We start from the raw sequence: 27436 nt of genomic DNA, 5'->3' as shown, positions 1-27436 counted from the left end.
TTGCGACACTGTTCTGTCAAAGGCCCCATGGCTTAATCTTCTAGTTTAGAAACAGAATTTATTATCACAAACAGGTCACAAAATTTGGTTTGTGACAGGATTACAGCACAATTATTGTTATAAAATTTATGTTTAAAGACAAATAAATTAGTGTAAAAATAAGAGAAAGCGAGGTAGTGTCTGTGGTTCATTGTCCATTCAGAAATCTGATGGCAGAGAAGAAGGCGCCCTTATGCCGCTGGGTGTTCACCTCAGACTCCTGTACCTCCTTCCTGATGGAAGCAGTGTGAAGAGAACCTGGCTGGTGAGGGTCCTTGCGGATAAAGGCTACTTTCTTAAGACACCATCTCTTGTAGGTATCCGTGGAGTGGGAATGGATATCTGTGATGGCGCTGGCAGACTTACAACATTAGTTTTTTTTTCTTCTACTGTGCATTGGCACCTCCATACCAGAGAGCGATGCAACCAGTCAGAATGCTCTTCACGGTTCACCTGCAGAAGTTTGAGTGTCTCTGGTGACATACTAAATTTCCTCAAACTCCTCAGAAAGTATAACCGCTGGCCAGCCGCCTCGGATTGTATCGATGTGGAGGCCCGAGCACAGGCCCTCAGAGATGTTAAAACCCAGGAACTTGTATCTCTTAACTGTTGACTCCTCGATGAGGACTGGTTCATGTTTTCGTCTTCCTGGCCCAACATCAGCTCCTTGGTTTTGCCAACGTTGCGTCCAAGGTTTTTGTTTTGGCACTGCTCAACTAGCTGATTCATTTCCCTCCTGTGCGCTTCATCATTGCCATTTGTGATTCTGCCAACAACTGTGGGGTCATCAGCAAATTTGTAGATGGCATTGGAATTACGCCTGGCCACACAGTCATGGGCGTATAGCGAGTGGAGCAGTGGGCTAAGCAAGCATCTTGAGGTGTGTCTGTGTTGACCGAGGAGGCATCGTCTCAGATTCCTATTGACTGTGGTCATCCAATGAGGAAGCAACTTACCAGTCACATTGAGCCATGGGCATCGTGACTTGGGAGAAATTCCCAGTTGTCGGGCTTGAGAGGAGGGTAAATACACGCAATTGGATCTCAAATTGGAATACTGGTTATATTTTAACATCACAACTCTACATTTGACCATCAAGGTGGAGAAAAGGTTGCTTAAATTTGTCTCGGTATTTAAGCACAAAACCTGTTAAGGGCATTTTAAAAAAATCACTTCCTGGGTTCAAGTGGTCGAAATAAATCTACACCAGACCAAGAATTTCTGTCATTTCTCTTAAGGAAATAGTTAAAAGAATTCAAAGCTACTTTGCACACTAGTGTGGAGAGTGTCAGAATAATTTATGCTCTGATACCCAGAAGACAAAAAAATCATTTACAAATGTTAATATGCTCAAAATATACTACAATCCTAAAAACAAGGATGCTATTTTAATTCCTCTCATAAAAGCTACATCTTAGAAGTGATTAGAATAGTTGAGCCTCCTTATCATATTTTGTAGATATTAATTTCTGCGTCATTAATTCCAGCTGATCAAGTCTGAAAGTGGAGATTGTTAATAAACAAAAATATAGGACTTGTGTTGGATGCTTTAGCTTTTAGATATTGTCCAATTAAAAACGTATCGAGAGTTAAGCTGCATCTTACAGCTGTAGCTTCTGTACTTACATATTTTGTATCAGGTTGCCCAGCCACTGATCCAAGGGCAGCTGCTGCACTCCTTTCACCAGTATCACTTTTGCTTGGTTCTTTAGATGGGGCTTCCACCTTGTCAGGGAGTTTGATGTCCCCCACCCCTAGAGCCTCATTCTTGTACTTCTTCACAAATTGCTCCATCTGTTTCACCTCATTGACTGACAACTCGTGGCACTTTGCAGGGTCTTGATCGTGAGCAGGCAGCTGCTTAACCAACTGCTTCTTTCGGTACTGAGCTCCTTCTGAGCCTGCCACTGGCTGCTTCTCCTTCGGTAGCAGCTCCATGTACCGCACAGCCTTCAAAGGAAGAAAATAGCTGAATTATTCAAGCCTTCCAAGTTTGTGAGTCAGGCAAGATAAATTTTTTCTCTCCCTTATTTGCCTCTAAGGAAACATGCAGAAGATCCATCAGATATTCAAAGACAAACTAATTTTCCATTGGTTACTTTCCCTGAACTCATTACATTAGTAGATTTAACGAGAGTGTTCCAGATAAACCAACAAAATAAATGTGCAGCTGTTGTGATACAATAACATCTGGAATGGCAAAATGCCAAAGTATTCAACTTTTCCCATATAAAGATTGAGACATGTTATTCAGGTATGGAAATACAGCTGGACGTTTGGTTCTTTTCCAGTATTTCGTTTTTTTTTGGAATGTGCTGTGGCACTCTAAATGCAGGTTTAATTTTAACATTTAAGTATTTGGACAGGTACATGGATGGGAGAAATATGGAAGGCTATGGACTGGGTGCATGTCAGAGGGACTAGACAGAATAATAGACCAGAAGGACCCGTTTCTGTGCTGTAATGTTCTATGGTTTACGTTAATCCAAAGTTTAACAATCTCAGTATTTTTGAACAATCTAAATATTGATGCAAACAAAAAATCACATTTAAAAAAAAAAACAGGTTAGAAAGACATTTAGAATAGAAATCAATTTTGAGAAATGATGGAGTCACTTACCAATGCCTGATTTTGGACAGGTGGGGCCCACTCATATGTAATGGTGTTAAAGGATACATCCTTTTTGGCTGCTATTGGATTGGTAAGTGTCACCATATTGCGCTTGTAGACAGGAGCACCATCAGTTTTAAGTTTTGCAATGAGACTAGTGTATTTTGTATCTTCAAAAAGTTTGCCCACTTTCTTATCTTCTTCAGTAGTGGTAAGGACATCATGTTCTTCTTGACCACACTTACAATTACGACAGATTTTTCTGTGAATTTGAAGTCCACATTAAATTTAGAGATTTACAGGTTCTATTTATTCCAATTTATTGTGGCAATAAATTGGCCTTGCATACATTTAATAAAAAGACACATCAAGCATATTATGACAACAGAGCAGAGACAGCTTCATATCTAGCACAAAGTCCTCGATCATCCTCTTGCCGCTCAGGATATCCTCATTTCCTCAGACCCGATTACAAAGCAGAAACCACGTGCAATGGTCCTGCCCCTTCCGCTAAACAATGACAATAAAGGAAAATTAATACAGAAATTAAACTGGAAATTTTCCTGTAAAATATGACAAATGCATGAGCTGTAGGCATTAAACAGTACAAAAGTAATGAGACAAATTAATCAAGAAAACACTAAGCATGGACATGCTTAAATTAAAAATAGACTTTGCAAAAAGTTATCTTTCATCCTAGAAGTTTAAGAAATACAAATATTAGTTAACCACATGCACGATTTGAATGATGCTGTCCTTCTAACTGGAATCAGTCTTAGAACAATTACACATTTTTAGTTGTAATCGAATAAATCTGCTAGTTATAATCATTGAAGCTACAAATGATTGAGGGGTGTGGTTTCCAGCTTAATAAATGCTTGGGGTGATAATCAATTTGGAAACCACATTTTTCTCAAAAAGCATCACAGCCAGGCAACAATTTAACCCTTTGAACTCAGTGTCCCTGTTTTCCAGGAACACCAACAAGCACATATACACTGTTTTCCACGACTGGTCTTATACCCAACCACCTGCTGGTTCGTACTGACATTCATACTGTAGTTTACCAATGGACCCAGTCCAGAGTATACATTATGAAAGGTCCAAAGGGTTAAATCGAGGGGGTGCAAGGAAGGCTGCAGGGTATAGGAAATTCACAACTAGTGCCTTATAATGACCAAATTATGACCAGGATCATAAAAAGGTCCCCGTTGATACAATTCAGGCTGCAAATAGGTGGTTGGAGTTGTGGACTGGGTGACATCCCCCCCATTTTTTAAAGTTCATTTTATTGTTTGGGACTCTCCCTTTAAGAGAAGAAATTTAACAACCTGCCGGAAGGACTGTGAAACGAGCAGCAAGCTTTGAGGATATTGCATTCCTAAATGGATACATTTGAAGAGAAGCAAGGAAGTGTCTCCAAGAACAGAGGCCTTGTGACCAACAAATTAGGACTGAATACATCGGTGTGGCTGGAGACCACTTTGAAGCAGCGTTTACAACAGCTCTTTGGCCTCCTTTGTGGGATTTCCAATTTAAAAATACCATGCATCTTCCTGAAAGACATCAACTCGACTTGGCCTCTGTGTGATTATGGACATAATTATCAGCTTTCCTCCTTTTGCTTTGGAGGAATTAGAGACCACTTCTACTGACACACAAGAAGGGTTTTAAAGAGGCAGAAGAAAAACTGCACTCGACTGACCCACGAACAGGGTTCTAATTGCTGAAGAAAGTACTCGTCTAAAAGCACCTCAAACAGGGCGTCCTGAGTAACTGCTTTCTTTCACCCACTTCAGGAGCTGCTAACTTCAATCCAAAGCCCACGCCATCATTGAATTTCTAAACTTTAAACTTGGAACTGTCTTTCAAGAATCGGGCCTCGAGCTGTAGTGGCTTGGGGTATTCCACACACACCAATATATTCACACAGTTAAAATTTAAATTAGATAATTATATATAAATGTAGTTAAGTTTAGATAATTTAAATGTTGTATGATTGTTAATTAATAATTGAAAATATTTTAAATATAACACCGTCTGGGCTAATCTCTGTTACTGCTGTTGTGTATGTAACAACTGTTTTATGCAGCTATTGCTAAAGCCAATAATTATTGATACAATCTTAAAGAATTTCTCTCCACCTCACATTTTTGACAGAGTAAATATGACCTTTATTCAATAGCCTTAATCAACCTGAATAGAAATGGCACTGTGCCATTAGAAGAATCTATTTGTTCTACTGGGACTAATGAAGTACCTCCCATAATCAAAAGTATATCCAATTTAAAAAACACCATGCATCTTCCTGAAAGGCATCAACTCGACTCCTCAGACTTTCATGTGCATTAGTGGTTTTCAATGTACCATACCCTCCAGTGACAGAAGGAGGCTCACAAGGTTTCCCACTTATGGATACAAGACGCCTGATAAAAGTTAGTTACATTACAGAACTTCACTGAGTTATAAACAGTTCCAGCACTGGCTGTGTGAGTGGTATAGCTCATTAGCTCACTGTCCATAGAGTAAAATGTAACAAACAGCAGCTGACACTAGAGCGCACAATCAAGGCCATTTAGAAAACTCGAGTAGGCCAAAAATCATCAGGTTTCAGCAATCAGTATCAAACAAAAGATTCAACATCTGCACTACTGACAAGGAAAGCCTTGTGAGAAAAAGAAGCATTTATACAGAACATGAATGGCCTTTGATATGCACTACCCTCTTAACCAGGTGGTCAAAGTGAAAAAGGAGAAATTATTCCAGCCAACTAAAAGCCACTTAAAAGTCTGTAATCAAATGTCTTCACGCATTAAAGCAGGTATCCAGACCGACGGTGAAGGAAGCACGAGTGGAGACTGGTGAGCACGGTGAGAGGAGGACTGTGGTGGGGATAAAAAAGACCCCCCACGAAAAGTAAAAATGGGTCAGCTGACGAAAGGATGGGAAAAAAAGAAATTAAAGGCACTAAAACTAATCTGGATGGAGCAACAGAATCAGCAACTGATTGGTTATTGTTTGGTTGTTCTTTAAGCTCAAGGCGAGTTTAAACAGATGTATTCATTACATCAGGGAATTTACTTACCATACTTTAAAAAAAACAACACCTTAACGACTAGACACTCAAGAGAGCAGATTTGCAAAGTTTAGTTTATTCAATGATAAGTGACTTGATTTAATGATTAAATTGTACTCCCAAATGATTCAAATTACTTTAATGTGATACAATACCAGAAATATACACCAAAAACACTGGTCAGGAGAATTCAGTGAAGAGTAAAACAAAGCTCACGTTTCATCTGGCAAAACGAATCTTGCCAAACCTAGAGCTGTCATTTTTGCTTCCGATACCAATGCTTTGACTTTATTGAAAAGTAGAACCTCAAAGGCATTCTCTAACTTAATGCAGGTGTAGCAATTTAATGTAACAAGGGTGAGACCAATGGGAAATTTCTTCAGGCTGCACAAAGTCCTGTACCGCTTCCTTACCCACGTTCGGACAATTTGATAAATCAGTTCCTGCACGTTAGAATAGCTTCACCAACTCTCCCCAACTGATCTTATTCTTGCAGCCTGATTTACAGATCAGAAATGCCACTTGACTTGCTTTTTGTTGAATGCAGCCCGATTTATATTTAAACTTCATTCAGCAGCCAACGGAAGCCAGAAACTATGGCTAACATTAACAATGATATTCTAAAAGCCTCTCCAGCAATGGCACAACAAACTATTGTGGTTTAATGAGGGCACTTCAACTATCTTTATTGCAGCCAAAGGACCCTTTGAATGCATACACATTTCAACATCCTCAGAACTGCCCTGCATGGATGCGAAAGGGTCAATTGTAACAAAAGCAAATGGGATTAAAAAATATTTTGCAGCTGCGAGCACTCAGAGGACAGAATGCAGCATAGTCTCCCTGGGAGGTATTCAGACCAGCCAGTTATCTGGCTAATTGACTGCCTCAGATTGGAAATAATACTCTGCTAAAGTAGCATCAACTTCTTTACCAAATGTGCATCAGGCCACATCTCACAATTAGGCCAAGCAATACAACAGTATTGATAATAAATACCGTCACCAACAAAAATACTACAATGGCTGGAGATAGGCAATTATATTTTCCCCTTTTTAACAGAGATTAGAGAACAATCACTAAGGAACAGAAGTACTAAGCCTTATCAACAGCTTTCTCACCCATCAATTATTCAGCAAAAATTCTGAAGATGGTTGAAAAGTTGAAAATAATAACGTAGCACTGCCGGGAATTCAGAGCTAGGGGCCATTTTGTTTCACAAGGGTAAAAATTAACCAGATTTTAGCAACGTAGCACCAGATTTACTTTGCAACTTTGTTTGGTCGGTTTTTCTTTGCTCTCGGCATAGAGAATGAAAACTGATTAAACAAAATGTTGTAGAAGTGGACCATTCCTACATTGACTCCACTACCAGGAATGCCCCTGCTGCAACGACAACCCAGTGAACAGGTCATCGGGCACCAACTAGGTTGCGTTGTGAAGGAACTCCACGTTAGCAAAATGAAGACATTGCTCTATAAGAGCGTTTTAATTTGGAACTAAAAATCATAGTTTAAGCCATGCCCTTAAGAATGTAAAAGAGAAAGAAAATACTGCTCAATAGAGAGGAGAAAATAGTCAGCAAGATGATTAGACGGAATAAGGGAAAAGACAGATTTTAGGAGTTCATTGGCACATTTTGGCATTGTAGCATTTTATAATGTACAAGAAAAAAAACTAAATAAGGGAAATATTTCCAGTCTCCAATGACTATGTTTGTCATTCCAATGACAAGGCAACTAATATAGAAACAAATTGGTTAAAGAAATACAAATTTTGCGCTGAGCTTCAGAAATATTGCAATGATTGGATCAAATGCGCAGAAAATTTATGGCGTTTAAAAATGGCTCTGACTAGCTTTCAAATAAAGTGAAAAGGATAGCTTTTTGCTGCTATAAATACTCAATGTAATGCATTCCTTCCAAAGGATCTCCAGTTCATTTGTTTAGGAAAGCACAAGACACTTTGCCAAAGCACATGACAACGTACCACAATCACTTTTTGCCGCACAAGTTTAAAAAATTTAGTTTCGAAAACATGGAAATCAAAAAGAGAAAATGAGGCACTAATTCAGAAGGTCTCAGGCAGAAATATTCCAGCAAACTATTATGAAACATGGTAAAATATGCAACTTCATTAGGAAGAAGCCCAGTCCCATTCTACTGAGAAAGAATACAATGGTCATCTTCTTTTAAAAAAGTGATCAGGAGGTAAGTGAAGGTAAAGAAATAGATATTCAGTTTCCTGCTGATTCATAGTAAAAATGAGGCAGCAGATGATACAATACAAATCTTGTATTTTTTCCTGTGTAAAATATGTTCATGCAGACAGTATTCTTTAAAATAAATCCTTTGAAGCAACAGAAATTTTTCTTTAAAAAAAACACATACAAAGAATCTGCATCTTCCCCTCAGCAGAGGTGGAGGGGAAATGAATCATCGTTTAAAAAAAAAACCAAAAGCATTGGGTTTACCAAAGCACACGAAAGGGGAGGGGCCCTTCGGTTATTCTTGAAATGTGCATTACCTCCAAAAATGGAGTTCAAATCCTTCACATTTATCCTTGCACTTCAGACATGGGGCCCCTGCTCCTTGCTCATGTCCCAGGGTCATCTGTAGGGTAACGAGAAGAAATGGCTTTAGATCACATTCACTGTGCATAAACTGATGCAACTAAATACCACAAATCCATTTGATTTATTGTCCAAGAACAAACAAGAATCACCATGGTTTGTTTCTGTGGGGACGAATCTTCCCATTAAATCAATGGTTTCTAGCGCTGAAATGAAAATTTGACTAAAGTAGCCAACCCACAGTTGCTGAATTAAATGCATAAATGTTTGCCATTTTACCCTGATATTTGAAGATGATCCTAGTAGGGTATACAGGAGTAATGATATATGACAATTTCAAAGCCGTAGGACAAAGGCTCAAAAGTAATTAAAGGACTGATAACAGGATGCAGAAAGTTGGAATTGGATTCCCCCCCCCCCAACCAAAAATAGACTTGTTCACAATAAATTTACAAATTAAAAACTGTTCAGACAGTTCCCATTCTCACTTTCATACCCAAACACTGTGCCTTGATACATTAGATTCTATTTACACCATTACCACTACTGTGGCACCTTGTCACTTCTATCCCACGATCGAGCATACACATGCAAGGAGATTATCTAAATACCCTACCTGCTCAATATGAAACAATCCAACAAATCTGGCACTCACGGAACATAATAAATAACCAATTAACTTTGTTCCGTGTCGGTTAGTACACCATGATTGGCATGATGTTAAGTGAGTACTTAACATTTCCACTTGCTGCAATGTCTGCCTAACAAAATGTCAGCTGAAGAATTACTGTGAAATAACCTTATCTATCATTTCACAACAGATAAGGTCTTTAATTTCACATGTTTAGAAAAGTACATCTGGGCCGAGCAGTTCAGTTCACTAGATTAAACTGATATTTTGTTCCAGCTTTAGGGTCCCAAAAATAGTTTATTTAGGAAACAAAAAATGCTCAAACTAGTCTGAAAAACTGCAATGAGATTTTTTATCCTTTTAGGGTCATTTCCAATAGGAGCCAAAATAATTCAAAATCTCCAATTTAATCCAAGCAATTTATTTTGGAGAAAACTAGTTTCTCCAGCATTGTGTTTTATTTTAACTTCAACTGCAGTGTCTACATATATTCGTGTTTTACAATTAATTTTGAAGTCGGATAAACTTTAAAAAGTCCAACATTATTTTCAATCATGTTGGTATTCTTTAATAAGGGCTTAGATATACATTTACATCACACATATTGGAACACATGCAGAATGGTTGTTCACTTCATTTTACTTCCACAAACCACTGATGAGAAGATTTGTATAGCTAAAGGGCACCTGGGCGTGCACCACAGCAAAAGCCTCGTGTATTTGCGGGTACAAAACTACCGTATCTGAGATCTGACCAGCAAATAGTCTACAGCTGATCTATCCAAAATGGCCAAAAGGCATTCTTAAGAGTCAGGTTTCAGAGGATACTACATGGCCCCATTGCACATTTTATACTGATCATCAGTCAAATGTGGGAACAATATTTTCTCCAACTCTAATTAGTTTATAGAGTACAGATCAAATTACAACCAACCTGCCCAGTGGAGATGTGTCAATTCCTGTTTATACTGACAAGCGTGGTTTAAAAATTAAAGTCCTCCAAATTGAAGCCCAAATGCATTAAAGGGGGGATAAAAATACAAAACTACTTCTCAAATAGGGTTACAGAAAGATAGGGTGGTAGTAGAGGTTGGTGTAATTAGAACATTAAAAAACTCTTCTTCTTCTTTGGCTTGGCTTAAAAAAACTGGAGGATTATGGGCTGGGGTAGGGGGGGGGGGGGAAAAGTGTTAGATTGATGTGGAGTAGGATTATATGGGTCAGTGTGACAGTGCTCAATATTCTGCTGCTGACTTGGATTGACTGCAGTCAAGCGGAGTAAGCCCAGCATCCATTTACAGAGAGGGGTGTTGAGTCCCAACAAGGACAGCTCCTCTACCTGCCTCTGGGGAATGATCGTATTAAATGCTGAGCTGAAGTCAATGAACAGCAACCTGGTGAACAAGGCATCATTCTCCAGTTGGGTCAGGATGGAATGAAGGGACAAAGCTGGAAGCATCTTCAGTGGAATGGTTTCTTCTCAAGGAAAATAGAAATGGATCCAGTGTCTCTGGGAGGTGTGCTTTATGCATTCCATCACCAGATGCTCGAAGCATTTCATAATGGGAGAGGTCAGTGTCATTTGGCGGCAGTCATTGAGGCCTGTTATTGTTGCCCTCTTGGGTACTGGGATGATGGTAGTTTTGAACCTGTGGGAATGATGGTCTGCTGCTGTGAGGTGTTCAAGATGTCCATGAAAACCTCTGTCAATTGGTCTGCGCGGTCCTTCAGTACCCGACCAGGTATGTTGTTTGGTCCCACCACCTTATGTGGGTTCACCTTGCATCGGGTTCTCCTCACCTCAGCTCTGGCTATATAGGGGATGCGGAGCTTTCTTTGGTGACATCCTGTTCTTCATCAAACCATGCATAGAAGATGTTCAGTCTCAGCAGAATCAGTGGAGAAAAAGAATGATTAATGTTTCAGGTGAGAAGACCTTTCCCAGCTCTGTAGTCTCTTGTGTCTCCAGCTTACTAGTTCAGTTTGGGGAGATTGCTTGAAGCTTTAGAATCAGTGACAGTGAAGGAATGACAATTTGCTTCCAAGTTAGCATATCTTCCAGCTTGGAAATGATTGATCCTATGTACCTGCTGCCTTATGCTATTGGTGATGGATGGCCAAGAGCAGCTTTAAGGGTGCTGTAGGAATAACCTGGGCAGGTAATTGTGCCTTGCAGATGATGGCTAGATTTTAGGGCGTCATTTGCAAAAGAATACCCAGATTTTGATTTCTTCGCGTGGAAGGGAAATGGAATGCTGCAGCTCTAAAAGGTACTGGTGAGGTCACATCTGGAGTACTGCATGCAGTTCTGGTCTCTTAAGGATGTACTGACTTCAGAAGGCAGTGCAGGAGGTTCAACAGGTTGATTCCAGAAATGAGAGGGCTAGCTCATTAAGAGAGATCGAGTCGTCTGGGACTCTACACACTGAAATTTAGAAGAACGAGAGGGGATTTTATGTATAAAATTATTAAAGGCAAAGTTAATATAGAGGTAGGCCAATTGTTTCTATTGGTGCAGGAGACCAGAACTAGGGGACTTGGCCTCAAGATTCAGGGTAGTAGATTTAGTTTGGAGATGAGGGGGAACTACTTTTTTCAATTCACTTCTCATAGAAGCAGTGGAGACTACCTCAGTGAATATACTTGAAGCAAGGTTGGATAGATTTTTTTTTTAATAGCAGGGGAATGAATGGATATGGGGAAAAGGCAAGTAGGTGAAGATGATCAGCAACAATCTCACGGAATGACAGAGTAGGCTTGACTGCCCGTATGGCCGACTCCTATTTCTTGTACTGTATTAACATAATTGGTCAATGTTGGTCCCTGGATATTGTCAACAAGCAGAGGTTAATGGAGATGAAAACACTGATTCAAGCTGCTGATGTTCCAACAAAGACACACCCTATTCAAAATCAACATTTATCAAATAAATGTTCCATAGACACACAAGATAAAGTATTTCTAAATCTCATATAGCAATACAAATAGCACCAAAATTACCTTAAAAAGAAAAGCACTATACGAAATATCTAATTCAATCTCCTCCCTTCGGAAGCTACTAATTAACATAAACAGTCCACTACTAATAATAAAAAAAGGTAGACACTGGGTTTAAAAACTAGTTAATCTTACAAATTTTGAAACTAATTAAGAAACCCATAAAGAAACAAAATTAAGATTCATTTCAGTAGTGGAACATCCAACTTTTTCCAAAGTCAGACATGCCATCACATCAGACCACTACTGAGTACGAGTGGGAGGGACGGCATCTTCCCATCTCATTAAAATGGCCTTTCTAGCAGTAAGGGAGAAGAGGGCAACTGCATGGGATTGTGAAGCAGTCAGAATTAAACCAGGTGGCCCTCTTATTCCTAAACAAGCCAATAAAAGGATTTGGTTCAAAAAAAAAATCAACATTTAAATCACTTTTTCATGAGGCGATTTGCTGTGATTCGCATTTAAATGCCCTTGAGGAAGTGATGATGAGCCGTCTTCTTGAAATGCTGCAGTCTTTCCTGGTGAAGATGCACTGTTGCCAGCTGAAGAGTTTTACAATTGACAGGTTTGTTTCAGCAACAGTGACCTGGCACATCCTGAACTTTGCACCAGATTTAGTGGAACATCTGTAAATCTCAGACATGGTGTAATATTTTCCCCATTTAGTTTATCAATGCAGCAATTCAAATTTATCATCATCTGATTGTACAACCCAACAGCGTTCTCTGGTCCTTTGTACAATATTTGCATGCTTTATTTGCACCATGTCCCTCTGAATTAATTTTGTTAATTGAAGCCCTCTCATATCAGCAATAAACTCTTCACCTTTTCAAGAGTTTGTTGGCAGACTTCATTCCAGGACTCAAGCGTCTTGTACTAGCAAGAGTGCCACACTTTGTTGAAACATTTAAATTGCTCCTATTTAACCGAAGAGCAGCAACTCTGTTCTCCTGATTTCACTTCTCTCTCAATCCACTTCATTAAAATAAATTAACTGGTCATTCAATTCAATACTTTCAGTTGAACTCTGATGTATAAACTGTGCTGTTTCTCCCCCTCTCCATACAACAGTGACCATCCTCAAAACTATTTGAGGAATCACCTAAAGATCACAAAAGGTTTAAAAAAAATCTTTCCTCCAAGTCAAAAACACATGCAATAACTTTTTAAAATATCGTTTTATAAAACTATATCCAAAAGATTGCCAGCTGAAAATTTGATTTCTCAAAATATTTGAAACCATTATTCTGAATTCATGCTTTTAAACAAAATTGCATCACTTTACTGAAATGTGACACCAATGTTTTACTGTATTATCTTTTCAAGTTAAAATACCAAACATTTTGAAGACAGTCGATCAACTTTTTTATACCAATTTTAGACATTAAGGAATGTAGCTTTTCTTTTAAAATAATCTCTATCTGGAGAGATAAAGATTAAAACAGACCAACATGTCATTTTGTTGGCAAATTATTCAATGTGTCACAAATCAATCACTTTACCACGTTCTTGTCTGTGAAATGGTGCTGTCTTTTTGGAGTAATTTTACTAATACATCCTTATTTAGTATTAAAAGTAACACCCAAGATAATAATGTCCTCTTAAGCAATGCAAGACATTATTCTAGATTAAACACTTTCCAGGAAATGAATAGATGTTATACTTATTGAAGTTATCCATAATTAAAAATAAACAAATAATACAGTAAATGAATAAAAAATATTTGCTGCTTTTCCCAAATTTTGAAATACAATATTAAAAGGCAAAGCAATGTAATGACATACAAATATAGTGATAATTTTGTAGAACTGTCATTCAAATATTCATCAAAGCCTTTGCCATGATTCAGCCACCTCAGTTCTATTTAATACACAAAAGCGCTAGAGAAACGAGGATGGCAACATTAATTCAAAGGTTCTACATTGCCCTAATCTGGAAAAAATACTGGAGAGAGGTTTTCCATGCTTTATCAAAAATTATTTATAGAGCTTTAACACCAAATCCTTTGGTGGCCCTCTTCGGTAAAATGGGAGGGAATGATTCTCCTTTGTCTGTGGTTCAGAGTCGGGCGATGTCTTTTGGCGAGATGTGCGATTTTATTCAAAGGGAAGGATGCTGCCCCACCTTCTCATGATCAGTGGTCGTGTGACGTCTTGTTATTCAATGAACAATTCAGATACAAGATTTCAGAAGTTATGGGGATCATTTATGACTCACCTCTCTTATAATTTTACTCCAATGTTATTAAATTGTCTAACTTGTTTTGTTTCCACATTATTTTTATTTACTTTTATTTTTAAAACCTTGGTTTTTCTTTTAATACTAATCACATTTAGAACCTGGCAACGTGGTTAGAAAGGGGTTTTGAGTTTTTCTCCTTTACGGTTTTCTTTTTGTGTTATTAGAGTTCATTTTCTATAAATATATCATTTAGAATATGATTATGGATATGGATTTAAAATTCATGTTTTTTGTCATACTGAATGTCATTTGGTTTTTGCAACTATTCATATCATCATATTGAATTCCACCTTTTTTGTACAAGTTCTTTATTAAAATCAATTAAAATCAATTAAAATATTTTAAAAAGAAAAAGAAACTCTGGTCAGGCAGCATGTGAAGTATAAAGTTACCCTTTACTTCCTATAGCTGCTAAGTGTCCTCCAGAGTTTTGCCAGCACTTGTACATCGTGCTACAACCAAAGTTTTCAGACTTCCTTTTTAACAAGGTTCTGCTTAAAATGCTTTAATTCACTTTGAAAGATCAATACGATGAACATCCAAGAGGGACTGAAATACTAAATTAAACCCTTGAACTAGTTTTTATACAATACACTTTTACTCGGAATAACCTGAGCTGCTTTCCAGTCAATCAATTCGCAGGGATGTGATCAGCATTGGTGGTTATTAGCAGGTTCATTCTGTTGGTGCTGGCAGACAAATACAAGTGGACCAGAGTGCCATTAACATTTTCCTGCTGTCCAAGGGTTCCCCCAATATCACATCTCTGGATCAGTGTTGGATTGATGAACAGAATGCGAATTAAATTCCAAACAAGCACTCTAGCAAAAAAAAAGTTACGAAATCAATGCATTAAAGCAGCTCTCTTTTAGAGGGAATATGACCTCTCAGGGATCATGGTTCCTGCTTTCAACGAAAGACTGCAGACGCCGTGATGGTCATAGAAATAGGGGAATTCTCTTGGATCACAGCGTCCACGTAACCCTCAATTAACATTTAATATGTCACCGGGACAGTATCATTTTGCTCAAGTCCTTGGTTATGCATCTTTAGATTTGCTACATAAAGTACAGTTTTAGCTGCTGAGTTTCTCCAGCAGTGTTTGTAAACAGTATAATTTTGCTGTCTTTGACTCCCCCCTCCTTATTCCCCTCCCCCACCCCACCCACAGCCCCGGGCCTTGGCAAAGCTCTTTGTCCACATCTAAAGTGGATTTAACAGCTTGCATCCATTAGGCTGGATTATGCGCTCCGACCCTGGACCTTGCATTGAACGGGACTTCCTGACCAGGGGGGGGGGTTACTTTCGCCCGCGTTCAGACGTGACACACGAGTGACCAGAGTCATGTCACCTTCACCCAGAAGGTCCAGCCCCACCCGAGACCCGTTGCTGCCCCGTCGGAGTCGGGTCTCAGACCCCCCCCCCCCCCCAAATCTTCCAGCGGGCTTTTAAACCTCCTGAACTCCTGCCAATGTCCCGTACGAGTTCCCCATCATTTCATTCAGTGGCAGATTGGCTTAAATAGGATCTTTCCCCAAGGAAACGTGGGCGTAGTCCCAGCCTTGAGAAGATAAGGCATGTGTTGAAAGTTAAAGCCTAGTCCACTTACCTTTTTCACTTTGTTTTCCAAATCCATCTCCTTCCAATGAAGAGACGAGACAGACAACCGCAGGGTTTTTTTTAAAGGGACGGGGAAGCCGCCGGGGGCTGCACAAACCCACCAGTTACTTTGCTCGACCCACTCCTCGTCCTCTGAATGTTTCTTTCAAAGCACTTCCGCTACAATCAAACAATCCGCCGCGTTAGCGAATCACAACGCCAGGAAAAGTGCTACACTCGCCAATCGCTTCAATAAAGTCTGAGCTATGGCCAATCAGGTTCCGCCAAATTTACCCGCCACTCATTGGTGCGATCGGCAATAGGACTAGCCAATGCCGGTGGAGAGACAACGAGCGGGGTCGTTGCTTGCTTGCGGATTGGGTGACAGTCCTACAAGTTTCACCTGGGTTGACAAATTTGAAACAGAGCCAGAGCTCATGGGCAAAGTTTCCAGACTGATTGGTAAATGCTCTTCTGGTGGATGTTTTCCAAAATGTTCTTTTGTAGTTCTAAGCCCCAATTAAAAGGTAAGCAATGGAAAGGTGAGAGATAACTCAGGGGAGAAATGAACTAATTTTACATTTTAGCTGCTCCTATAGCAGCATGTGGGAAATCTGGGAAAGCACAAAAGACCCTGATTACTGCACCTGTAAGAGGTGCATTGAATGGCAGCTTTTTGTAGGGGATCACAGGATCATTCAGAAGGCAGAGTGGGGTGGTGGACAGAACCTATTGGGAGACAGTCACACCCGAATGGTAAGAGGCAGGTAAATGTCAGGAGAGGGAAAGGGAATATCATCTTTTGGCTGTTCCTCCCAACAATAAGTACACCATTTTGGATACTGTTTGGGGGTGGGGGAGAGGGGGAGTAATCTTCCATGGAAAAGTTGTAGTGGAGTCTGGCCCTTCAGCTGAGAAGGGAAGGGGGAGAAGAGGTGAGCTACAATGGTAAGGGATTGGATGTGAATATATAGGAGATTCTATGAACAAAATCGAGACTACTGGATAAGATGCTGCCTCTCCAGTGCTAGGGTCAGGGATGTTCTGGATTGAGTCCACAACATGCTGAAAAGGGAGATGTCATTGTTTAAATTGGTACCAATGACATAGATAGGAGTAGGGATGAGGTCCTGAAGAGGGAATGCAGGGAGTTGGGAAGGAATGTGATAAGCAGGACCTCAAGGTTGGTAATTTTGGATTACTGCTGCCACACACCAGTGAGGTAGGAATAGGAAGTTATGGCAGATTAATGCATCACTGAGCAGTTGGGTGCAAGTGTTGGGGTTCATATTTATGTATCATTGGGATCTCTTTTGGGGGAAGGTATGACCTGTACAAAAAGGATAGTCTGCACCTGAACTGGAGAGGAGCCAATATCCTGGTGGACTGGTTTGCTAGAGTTGGGGAGAGTTTAAACTAGCTTGGCAAGGGACGGAAACCAGATTGTGAGGGCAGAGAATAGAGCAGAAGGTGGAAAGATTGATGTTATGTATTTTGAATTTGTGCAGAAGGACAGGCAGGGGAGGAAACATAAATGTAGTCAGTTGAAGGATGTGAAATGTGTATTTCAATGCAATGATTACTAGAATTGAAGGAAATGAAACTAGAGCATGGATCAGTTCATGGAATTGTGATGTGGTGGTGATTAGAGACTCTGTGTTTACATTTTTAAAAAAATATTATAAAAAAATATTATAAATACGGGATGGTAATGAGCGCTTTTGGCCCATGAGCTTGTACTGCCCAATTACATCCAATTAACCTACCATCCCTGGTATGTTTTGAATGGTGTGAGAAAACCGGAGCACCAATGGGAGGAATGTGAGGGATGGGTCAGCAAGTTTGCGGATGATATAAAGGTTGGAGGTGTTATGGATAGTGTTGAAGGTTGTCATAGATTACAACAGGAAATAGGCAGGATGGGCAGAAAAGTGGCATCTGGAATTCAATCCAGATTAGTGTGAGGTGATGCATTTTGGAAGCTGAAACCTGAAGGCAGAATACATAGTTAATGGTAGGATACTTAATAGTGTGGAAGAACAGAAGGACCTTCAGATCCAAATCCACTGATCTCTCAAGGTTACCGCACAGGACAGTTAAGAAGGCCTGTGGTATGCTGGGCTTCATTAGTTGGGGGGAAATTGAGTTCAGGAGTCACAAAGTAATATTGCAACCCTCTAAATCTCGGGTGAGACCACACTTAGAATATTGTTTTCAGTTCTGGTCACCTCATTATAGAAAGAAGGTGAAAGCTATAAGAGAGGGTACAGAGGAGATTTACCAGGATATTGCCTGGATTGGAAAATGTGTCATATGAAGCAAGGTTAAGAGGCTTTTCTCTTGGGGGGGGGGGGGGGGGGAGGATGAGAGATAAAGGTTCCATTATTGGAATGTAGTACTACATTTATGAATGAAATTCTTTGACTTTTGTTTACCATAAGGCAGAAAGTGTCGCCACTTTGACCTGTGCCCCTCACAGAAAGCTACAGCACCTGGTGTTCCTAGGTGGTCACCCCTCCAAGTACTGACCAGGCCTGAGCCAGCTTAGCTTCCGAGATCAGACAATCTCATGCATTTTCAAGCTATTAGGCTTCTGCATGAACGTCTAATAGAGGTCTATAAAATTCTGAGAGGCATAGATAAGGAAGGCAGCCAGCATCTTTTTCTCTCGAGTGGGAGTTGCAAACATCCAAGGGAGGAAAGCTTAGGGGAGATATCAGGCATACATTGTTTACGCAGAGAGTTGTGGGTGCCTGGAATACATTACCAGGTATAGTGGTAGAGGCTGAAAAAATATAGGCATTTAAGAGTCTCTTAAACAGGTACATGGATGAAAGAAAAAGAGGGTTATGAGGTATGAAGTGTGTGGTGCACTGTTAATCAGAATCAGACACACACAAAGATAAAGACTGTACAACAGGCTTTAATCCACAAAGACTTCCACAGAGCTAGGCTGGCTGTGGCTGCAGCAACTCTGAGTGAGGCCTCGGGAGGCCGGTGCAGGCTTATAACCCAGAGGGTGATTGACACCCGATCAGGTGGGGCTTGATCCATTCAGGCCGACTGATCGACAGCTGGCCATGGTGTTGTCCTGTCCCCTTACACTCCTGCAGGTACAGAGGTTGCCCCCTGCAGTAGGCCGGTGGTGGACCACCACAAAATGTTTTGGTTTTCTTTTGTTGGTATATATAGGTTGACACAACATCATGAGTTAAAGAGCCTGTGTTGTAATGTTCCATATTTTATGACTTAAATTAGTCGTGAAATCACAAGTGTCATTGAGTGTGTCAATATATCTGGGCAGGTGTTTAGTAGGGACATATGCAGCTCTTGAAATTATTTTTACAGGGTACGATGGTTTAGATGTGTGCACGGATTCCTGCAAAATCTTGAATATTAAAATACCACAGGGTATTCCTGGAATGTTCCTTGAACATTATACAGATTCCAATGATTCTTGTTTGAAGTGGATGTCAGTGTTTATTGATATCCAACGTGGCCCCCAAAACATCAATGTCAACAGAAGTATTGTCAGAAGACAATAAATATGGAATCTCTGAATATTTCCACAAAGGCACCACTTCTCAGATGGCTTGTGGACTCCCAGCCAGCAGGAGGTATAGAGTGTCACCATTTATGGGTTATTCACCAAGGAGAACTAAGACTGTTCTGATGACGATGGTCAGCTGATCATGGAGTAAGGAGCTAAGTAACGAAGGCATTCTTCAATTGGAAACTGCAACATTTCTGACAATAAAATAAACATTTCTATGGATCTGAAAAGGCAAATGTCCAGCAGAAATTCAGATGATGGGTAGTTTAATTTAGTTTATTATGTAGCACATTAAAAAAAAAAAAAAAATTGTGTTGGCCAAAGTGCTGTACTGATCATAAATTACATCTCCACTCAAGCAGCTATTTAAAGTGCAGTATAAAATGGATACCCAAGGTTCAGAATTGTTCATACAACATGGTAACAATCAACAATCACCTCAAAATACTTGTGAGTGAAAATACAATTTCTGCCTAGATTTAAGAGTTAAAAGGAAGGAGCTGATTGGAAGCTCATCAACTTAATATGATATTCAGAGTTGAGGGAAACTTCAGCCCAAACGTGAAAGAACCCACTCCACTTAAAACCAAGGACAGAAAGATAATCAGCACCCAGTGGAGACAACACTTTGAATAACTCCTCAACCATGACATTATCCTTGACGTACATGAGCATCCTTGGCTCCATCCTACTCAGTCCAGCCTTGCTACCCTACCTGACCAACATGAAAATCAAAAGGCTATATCCCAATTAACTCTTGAGGTCAATGGAACCCTATTGGTGTTCTAAAATAGAGTGGCAAAGACGGAAAGTCTCAAATCCACAGTCTTATTGTCCACAACTAGGAAGAGGAGGATGTACCATGAGATGTAATAACTGTGTTCATCTTCCAGAAGGGAGAAAAATCTGTTGTGATAAATATTGAGGAGTCTCTCTGATGTCTTCCATAGAGATTCCTGCTCTTATGACTGATGTTCTGTTCCCCCAATCACAGTGTGAATTCCATCCATCTGTGGACATGAGACATGATCTTCATTATGTAACAACTTGAAAACAAATGTAGGGTGTTGCAAAAGCTGCAAATTGTGGATTTCTTTAGACATTACTTAAGCATCTGAGAGGAAGGGATAGGGTAGAAGCCAGAATCTTTTAACCAGAGTTCATGCCAAATACAGGAGGCCTGCATTTAAGGTGAGGAGGAAAGTTTAAAGGAGATATATGGGGCATTGTTTTATACACAGAGAGTTGAGTGGAATGCACTACCAGGATAACTATGTTTAAGAGGTTTTCAGGTTGACACATGAATGTACAGGGATTGGAGGGATATGGATCATGTGCAGACAGGAGAGAATGAGTTTGATTTGGCATCATGGTAAGTGCAGACATGGGCTGTTCCTGTGCTCTGCTCTTTTATGTTCTATAAAACACTGGAATACTTTCCTGGCTTTTGGTTGCCCACAGAAAATTTTATGGAATGCAACCCTTGATATTAACGAATGTCTGGTCCACTGCAGGGTCAATCTCAGCGTAGAGACCTAGTATCTTCTGAATGTCAGTATGTTTAACTTCGATTATTGACACTCATCTCATTTTCTGTTGCATAACAAAATCCAACAATAAGTTCAGTTTAAGGATGTTTATCGATGTAAATACAATTTTGAACTGTATTGCAATGCAGAAACATTGTTAATTATTACAATTCTTTGAAATTACTCGATAACTTGAAATAGTTAAGATTGTCTGAGATATTTGATTTGTAGAGCAGCTGAAATTGTTTGCATTCTGTACACCATTCTTTGAAAATAGACACCCCATTCCAAGCTTCATCTTAAAAGGACATTACCAGTTGGACAGAGGGAAAGATTCAAGAATATTTTCAAAGCCTTAAAGAAAAAATGTGGTATCTCCATTCCTTTATAGAAATCTTTGACCCATTATCACTCAGTGTTGAAAATGCATTCAGTCAAATACTGAGAATGTCAAGTCAATGCATCATGAAAACCCAGAAGCTAGCCTAAATGGCAGGAGTGAATTACTGCACAAACTACTGAGACTATTGTTTTCCCCATTTAAGTTTGTAGATCTCATCTTAGTGATATCAATTAACCATTGAGTCAGAATGCAAACCTTGTCATCCCTGATCCTGGGGACTGTCTAAAAGTGAATATTAGATATTTCCTCATTGGGAGTAGGAATTTCTCTTTTGAAAATTCCAAATGCTCTGGTACGTATGTAGCTGTGCTATGGTGGCATTACAACACCCAGGAGGCATTGAACTGGCCATGTGACATCAGCGCGGGTTGAGCGCATGATTCTGGCTTTTAAAAGGTTGTGTGGGTGATGACGAGTAAATCCGTTTGATTCACTCTAGAAATGCCTTGTGTGGTTACTTCTTCATTCCTCTGCAATTCATTGGTTAAGTGATTGGATTGGGAAGATTCTCAGGACCTGGATTCAAAGAGTTCAATGATCCTTGGTTTCGCTTGAGATCTGTGAAGATGCTGTACCAACAAGTTACCTAGCTAAAGACGGAATGGCAAAAATTGCAACATCTCAAGATGCTGATGCATTTTGTCCAAATTATACAATGAGGGCATATGAGATTGAAGCTGGAGGAAGTACATTGATCCAAAAGATCCTTCCACTTTTCTACCATATCCTCTTTTAAATCCTAAAATACTAATTTTATGTGGCAGAGATGAGAAGGAAAGCCCAGTAATTATCTGGTTGATCCTTTGACAAATTTTATATGTTTCATTCTAGTTGGCTATTCGATGCCTACTAATAGAAAACCCTTCTCGTTGCTGGGGCCATTCTTTTAAAATATGTAAACTCTCTCCAAGAGAGGTACATTCTTTCATATGGCTTTTTATAATAGTCCTGGTGTAGTCTCAATGGAACCTCATAATTACAGCCATAGTATTTATTCTCTCACAACTTTGCAGCAAATTGAAGCAGATCTTTTACTGCTCAAAACTCACTGATCACTTTTACCTTTTTCGCCCAGTCCACTTTTGCTCTGGCACCCAGACTGGCACACTGCTGTAGCCAGAAGCACTAGGCAGCCAACTGGATTCTTTGAGTCACTCAGAAGTTGGCTAGGCTCACAAGCTTTCCAAAGTTTCAGAGAGACAGATCCTGTGAATGTCTTTCACAGTTTATCTGTAACACTGAAGATCTATTAAAACATTGAAAAATTAAAAAAATACAAAATAACTATATGTAAATATTACAAAAAAAAACCCATTGAAAATACTTAAATAACTTGTATCTCAGTCTCTTGAATGGAAAACTTGCCAGTTTAACCCAAATGGAAGCAACAGGCAATGCATCTGCTTGTTATTTGCTGTTATAATCGCTTGTTGCATCTTCCTGCTAACTGTGATTCTGTGCAAAGGCACTGAAATGTCTGAAGAACAATATTTTACCCAGTACTCAACTTAGAAAATATTTTACTTTGCAATTCTTGCCCACGTTTCGCTGTTCTTCTCTGTCACAAACAGTACCACTGCATTCTGCATCCTTTGAACCACTAGCAAAGAATATATTCTGTTCAGTTCCTTTTCTAAAGTCACAAAACTTGTAAGTAGCTCAGGCCCAGAAATCTGGTGCTGTATTTTGCATCTGAGCAAAATCTGAACATAATGAATAACAGTCAAGGTGAACTTTCTGATCTTTCACCTGCCCAGACAAACAGATGTTTCCGACAGCCAGGACAAGTGAACAGCATCTCTGTAGTGTGACTGGACTGTTGAGTTTTATGCATGTAATTCAAGCTTTCGTCGTGGTAGCCACATTGACGTGGTAACTATGGAGGTAAATAGTAATAAAGGCAGACCCATAAATTCATCCATGCCTCCAGCAAAAGCTAAGATTATTCATTTCTCCAGAGGTGTGTTTTATGTCAAAGGCCTCAAAATTGCTACTGCTACATTTTGGAATTTTGGTGCATCAGCTCGGATTTCAGTCTGTCTTGAATTACTGTGATGTACTCGGGGCAAGTTTATTTGCATAGAATCCTGTAATAAATAAAACAGCTTTGATTTCAAAGCTGAAGTAGTTTGGACACAGGATTTTTTAAAAAAACCCAGAAAAAGTCCCCTTTTTATGTCAAATAAAATGAAAACATTAAATGCAGGCAGAAACCAAACTGTAAGGAATATAAAAAATGACATTTTTTATCCAAATTTAAGGCAAATTATAAATGTGATCAAAAATCCTTCACAGTTGAGAGATTCCATTAAATCTTTCCTTCGTGGCTAATATTCAGATCACAATACAGTTTCTGTGTATAGCCCCATCTTTTACTTTGGAGGCAGCATAAATATTCCCAGGTTCTTCATGTACCAGTTTAACTGCTGTCATGTGGTACTACCTCCCCAATCAACTTATCATTCTCCCTCCCTCACTCAAGTCCTCATTCCCTCCCTCCCTCCCCATTTGTGTGGCCCAGATACCAGCAAAATTAGAATTAATCCAATCTCAGTACAGAGCATGGAAGTCTGCAGACACTGTGACACAATGCTTGAGAAACTCAGCAAGTTAATCAGTGTCCTTTACAGAGCAAAGACAAAGGTGCATAGTCAACATTTTGGGCTGGAGCCCTTCATCAATCACAATGCCTGCAGACTTTCCTGTTTTTTTTACTTCTGTCTACTGCAGAACTCTCTGAAATCTGTTACCCTGAAGAAGTTCTCCTTTGCTCTCCGAAGTGAGTTCTGCTCCTCATCTGCAATCCCAGCAGCTCTCAAACTCTATGGCCATGTGCTCACCCAGACTCACTTCCACTGCCACGTTGCCTTCTACTCTACGTGCCTCCACCGGCATCTTGTGCCTCATGGCATCCAGCTCCGGTTCCAGGCCTCTCAGTTTGGCCACCACGTGAATCTGAACTACCTGCACAGCATTGAGTGTTGTTCTCTTTGCTCCTCTCGACATACTTTGATAAAGGGCTCAAACCCAAAATGTTGGTTATGCATTTTTATCTTTTGCTCTATAAAGTACACTGTTTGACCTGTTGAGTTTGCTCCTCAGTGCATGGTACCTTGAAATTATTCCAAACTTCCAATGCAATCTTTTTAAAGAAACACAGTATCTTCGAAAATCCTTGTGGAGAGGAAGTTTAATTGAATAAAGATGACCTCTGAACTTTTGCAAAATTTATGATGTTATATATTTGTTATTTAATGAAATGTGAAATATTATTTATAGTTTTTGCAAAATGGGTACACTATTTAGCATAAGGAAAATAAAAATATGAAAGACCAATTTTTTTTTCATTTCTTAAATGCCCTCATGACCAGACCAATGCTTGCTCACTGCCATTTTAGGAAGTTAAATAAAATTGACATTTACCAGTAATTGATAGAGTGCTCATCAGAAATGCCCCTTTCAGGTATGATAATGTTCTTCATAAAATTATATTTAGTTTGAATGAAACAAATTTACTCAAATTCTGCAAAATGTTTTCCACTATAATGGTGAACACAAATCCATCAAAATAATATGAAGAAATTTGTCTTCTATCCCATAATTTATTAAGTGGCTCTAAATAACTTATAACAAGCAGCTTGATTAGGCTCAGTTATAGGAGCACAGCCCTAAAATACCACTATTTATCAACCACATAAACATGCTCCACTTTACTTGAAGACATTTAATATTTATGTCCCATGTAACAACATATAACCAAAAAGAAACAATGCATTTTACATTACAATGCAAGTACATTTTAAATTCACCTTCCATTTATTCTGTTTAATTTTATTTAATGATCTGCAATGCTTGCTATTATCGCACCGAAGAAGGCCATTCAGGGTAGCACAATGCTGTTACAGCGCTAGTGAACAGTACCAGGGTTCGTATCCCGCGCTGTCTGTAAGGAGTTTGTACGTTCTCTCTGTGTCTGCACGGGTTTTCCCCAAGGGCTCTGGTTTCTTCCCACCGTTCAAAATGTACTGGGAGTGTAGGGTATTTGCCTGGCAAGGGCTGGTGGGCAGAAATGGCCTGTTACCATGCTGTATGTTTAAATTTAAATTCAATCTGAGTTCAGCCTATTTTTTTGTTTACTATTTCTTGATCTTCAAGTATTTAACCATGAACTTTTTTAAGGCTAGCAAGATTTTAGTCTCAATCAGACATTTCTTTACAACTCTCAAATATGTTTTGTGAAAAGTTTTTTATTCATACTTTATTGCATTAGGTTGTTTTATTAATTACCTTATATTAGTTTCCTTTGTTTAACCAATGTGCGTTCGAATCAGGCACTGTCTGTAAGGGGCTTGTTCATTTTCCCCGTGTCTTCCTGGATTTCATCCAGATGCTTCAGCTTCCCTCCACCATTTAAAATGTATGGGGGTTAGAGGTTAATTGGTGCATTTGGAGGGCATGGGCTTGTGGGCCAGGTGGACCTGTTACTGTGCTGTATGTCTAAATGCATTTTATCTCTGAAAATAGTTTTCCATATTTTATTCCAAGCTCTTCATAATTTATACACAGCTATCGAACCCTCTCCTCCTTTAAGGAAGGAATAATCCACAGATCTCTCGCTAATTAAAGTACTTTCCCTTACTGTTTTATATCCCATTCCATCAACTCTTCGAGCTCTTGGAGTAATTTACAATATTTTTAACTATTAATTTAATCACATCTCAACTTAAAATTTGGAGATCAAAAATAGTAATACAGGGAAGCACTGTTCTGAAATCTGAGCCTTTTGATTAAGTAAAATTTACACTGCAACTCTAATCCCATAGCCAATTTTGTATCCCTATTACATCTGTTTTTATCCAATAGCTTCAATATTCACAACAAGCATAATATATTGTCATTTTAAACATTAATTTGTCCAATATCCTTTGGCTTTCATCCATTTTCTTTGTTATCTCATGAAAGTAAACTGTAATGTTAGGCAAGCATGATTCACCCTTCACTTGTCCATATTTGGCTCTCTTTAATTTGTCCATGCTGCTATTTTTTTTTCCTGCTTTACTGACTTCAAAAGTTTTCTCATAACCAATGTTAAAGTAAATTATCCCTAGTTAACCAAACCATTCTTCTCCACTGTTTAACATTTACGATTCTTCAGCATATTAAAATAAAGGATAAAAGTTTGTTCCCCCCCCCCATCCCCACTTTTACTGTGCTTAGAAAGTTAAGAGTCCATCTCATCCGGACAAGGCAGCGAATCACTTTGAATTGCTGATGTTTCCTGCCTTTTTTTATTGTACCCAGTAATTTAAACAATTTTGTTTACTGTAAAATTGTCAAAATCCCCAGTAACTACCCATTTGATATGATAAGCATGTATTTCGCTTTCATTGATTTGAATTGACTCACCACTTCTCCGGCTGTGTGTGAACCACAGGTCTACCTCATACTGTGTCTTCATCTCACTTATTCCTGTCTCATTTTTGAGATATTTATATTCGACTGATTTTCCTATGTTTATAAAGCTGGTGTCTGAAATAGACCCACTTCTTCTGTCCTTGAAATGGAAATAATTCGTTTTCCCTCTGAGCTATGAGAAGGAAACTTCCACTGAATTGAACAATTGTAGACAGTGTTCAGATCTAAAGTTGTGATCAAAAAAGGGAATGCCCCTTGTTTTAATTACATCAACTGATCCTTGCATTTTAAAGTATGAACATCAAGGATTTTCAAGATGTTTCCCATCTGCTGTTATAATTTTAGTATAATTCCAGGTAACCCTCATTTTACTCAAATGATTGACCTCAAAGTTATCATGGGGCAGTGGGAGAAGACCAAGGGTGATTAAAGCTAAAAGGTGGTTTGTTTGTAAAATTACCTATTTTGTGTTCCTTTTTTTTCCCCAAATAACATTTTCCTGTCTAGATTTTTATTCTGAGCCCTTGGGTTTTTGATTTGCTATGACATCTGCAAGTTTTCTCTTGCTTACATGCCTTTAAGCAAAATGAATTATTTCTGATTGAAGTTATAATACTCCTGGAGATGACTGGAGCAACTTGTACCACATGCATATGGGTTGATGTAATGATTCTGGAGCTAAACATTGGTCAGTAAAATCTTTCAGGTCATTTAGTTTTACGATGACTTGCATATTTCCAGCAAATTAAAACTGCACCCATCTTGAATCAA

At 39.1% G+C, this 27436-nt stretch overlaps 1 protein-coding gene across 5 annotated transcripts in view; it reads right to left on the bottom strand.

The window, feature by feature from the left end:
• tes (testis derived transcript (3 LIM domains)) overlaps positions 1-27436 on the bottom strand; it is a 97505-nt gene that overhangs the window by 13644 nt on the left and 56425 nt on the right. The window contains exons 1-4 of one of the 5 annotated variants that reach the window (XM_069903860.1): positions 15776-15940; positions 8253-8338; positions 2660-2912; positions 1666-1989 (exon numbers count right to left, since the gene is read on the bottom strand). In XM_069903860.1, coding sequence (XP_069759961.1) covers positions 1666-1989; positions 2660-2912; positions 8253-8338; positions 15776-15802 — 690 coding nt within the window. In that variant the 5' untranslated portion in view covers positions 15803-15940. Of the gene's footprint in view, positions 1-1665; positions 1990-2659; positions 2913-8252; positions 8339-8794; positions 8885-8914; positions 9015-15775; positions 15941-27436 lie in introns of those variants that run through there. The other 4 variants (XM_069903859.1, XM_069903861.1, XM_069903862.1 and 1 more) reach the window with 4 other exon arrangements.

Source organism: Narcine bancroftii, chromosome 11 (assembly GCF_036971445.1).
Source record: "Narcine bancroftii isolate sNarBan1 chromosome 11, sNarBan1.hap1, whole genome shotgun sequence".
NCBI lineage: Eukaryota > Metazoa > Chordata > Chondrichthyes > Torpediniformes > Narcinidae > Narcine > Narcine bancroftii.
This window is presented reverse-complemented; position numbering and strand designations above follow the sequence as displayed.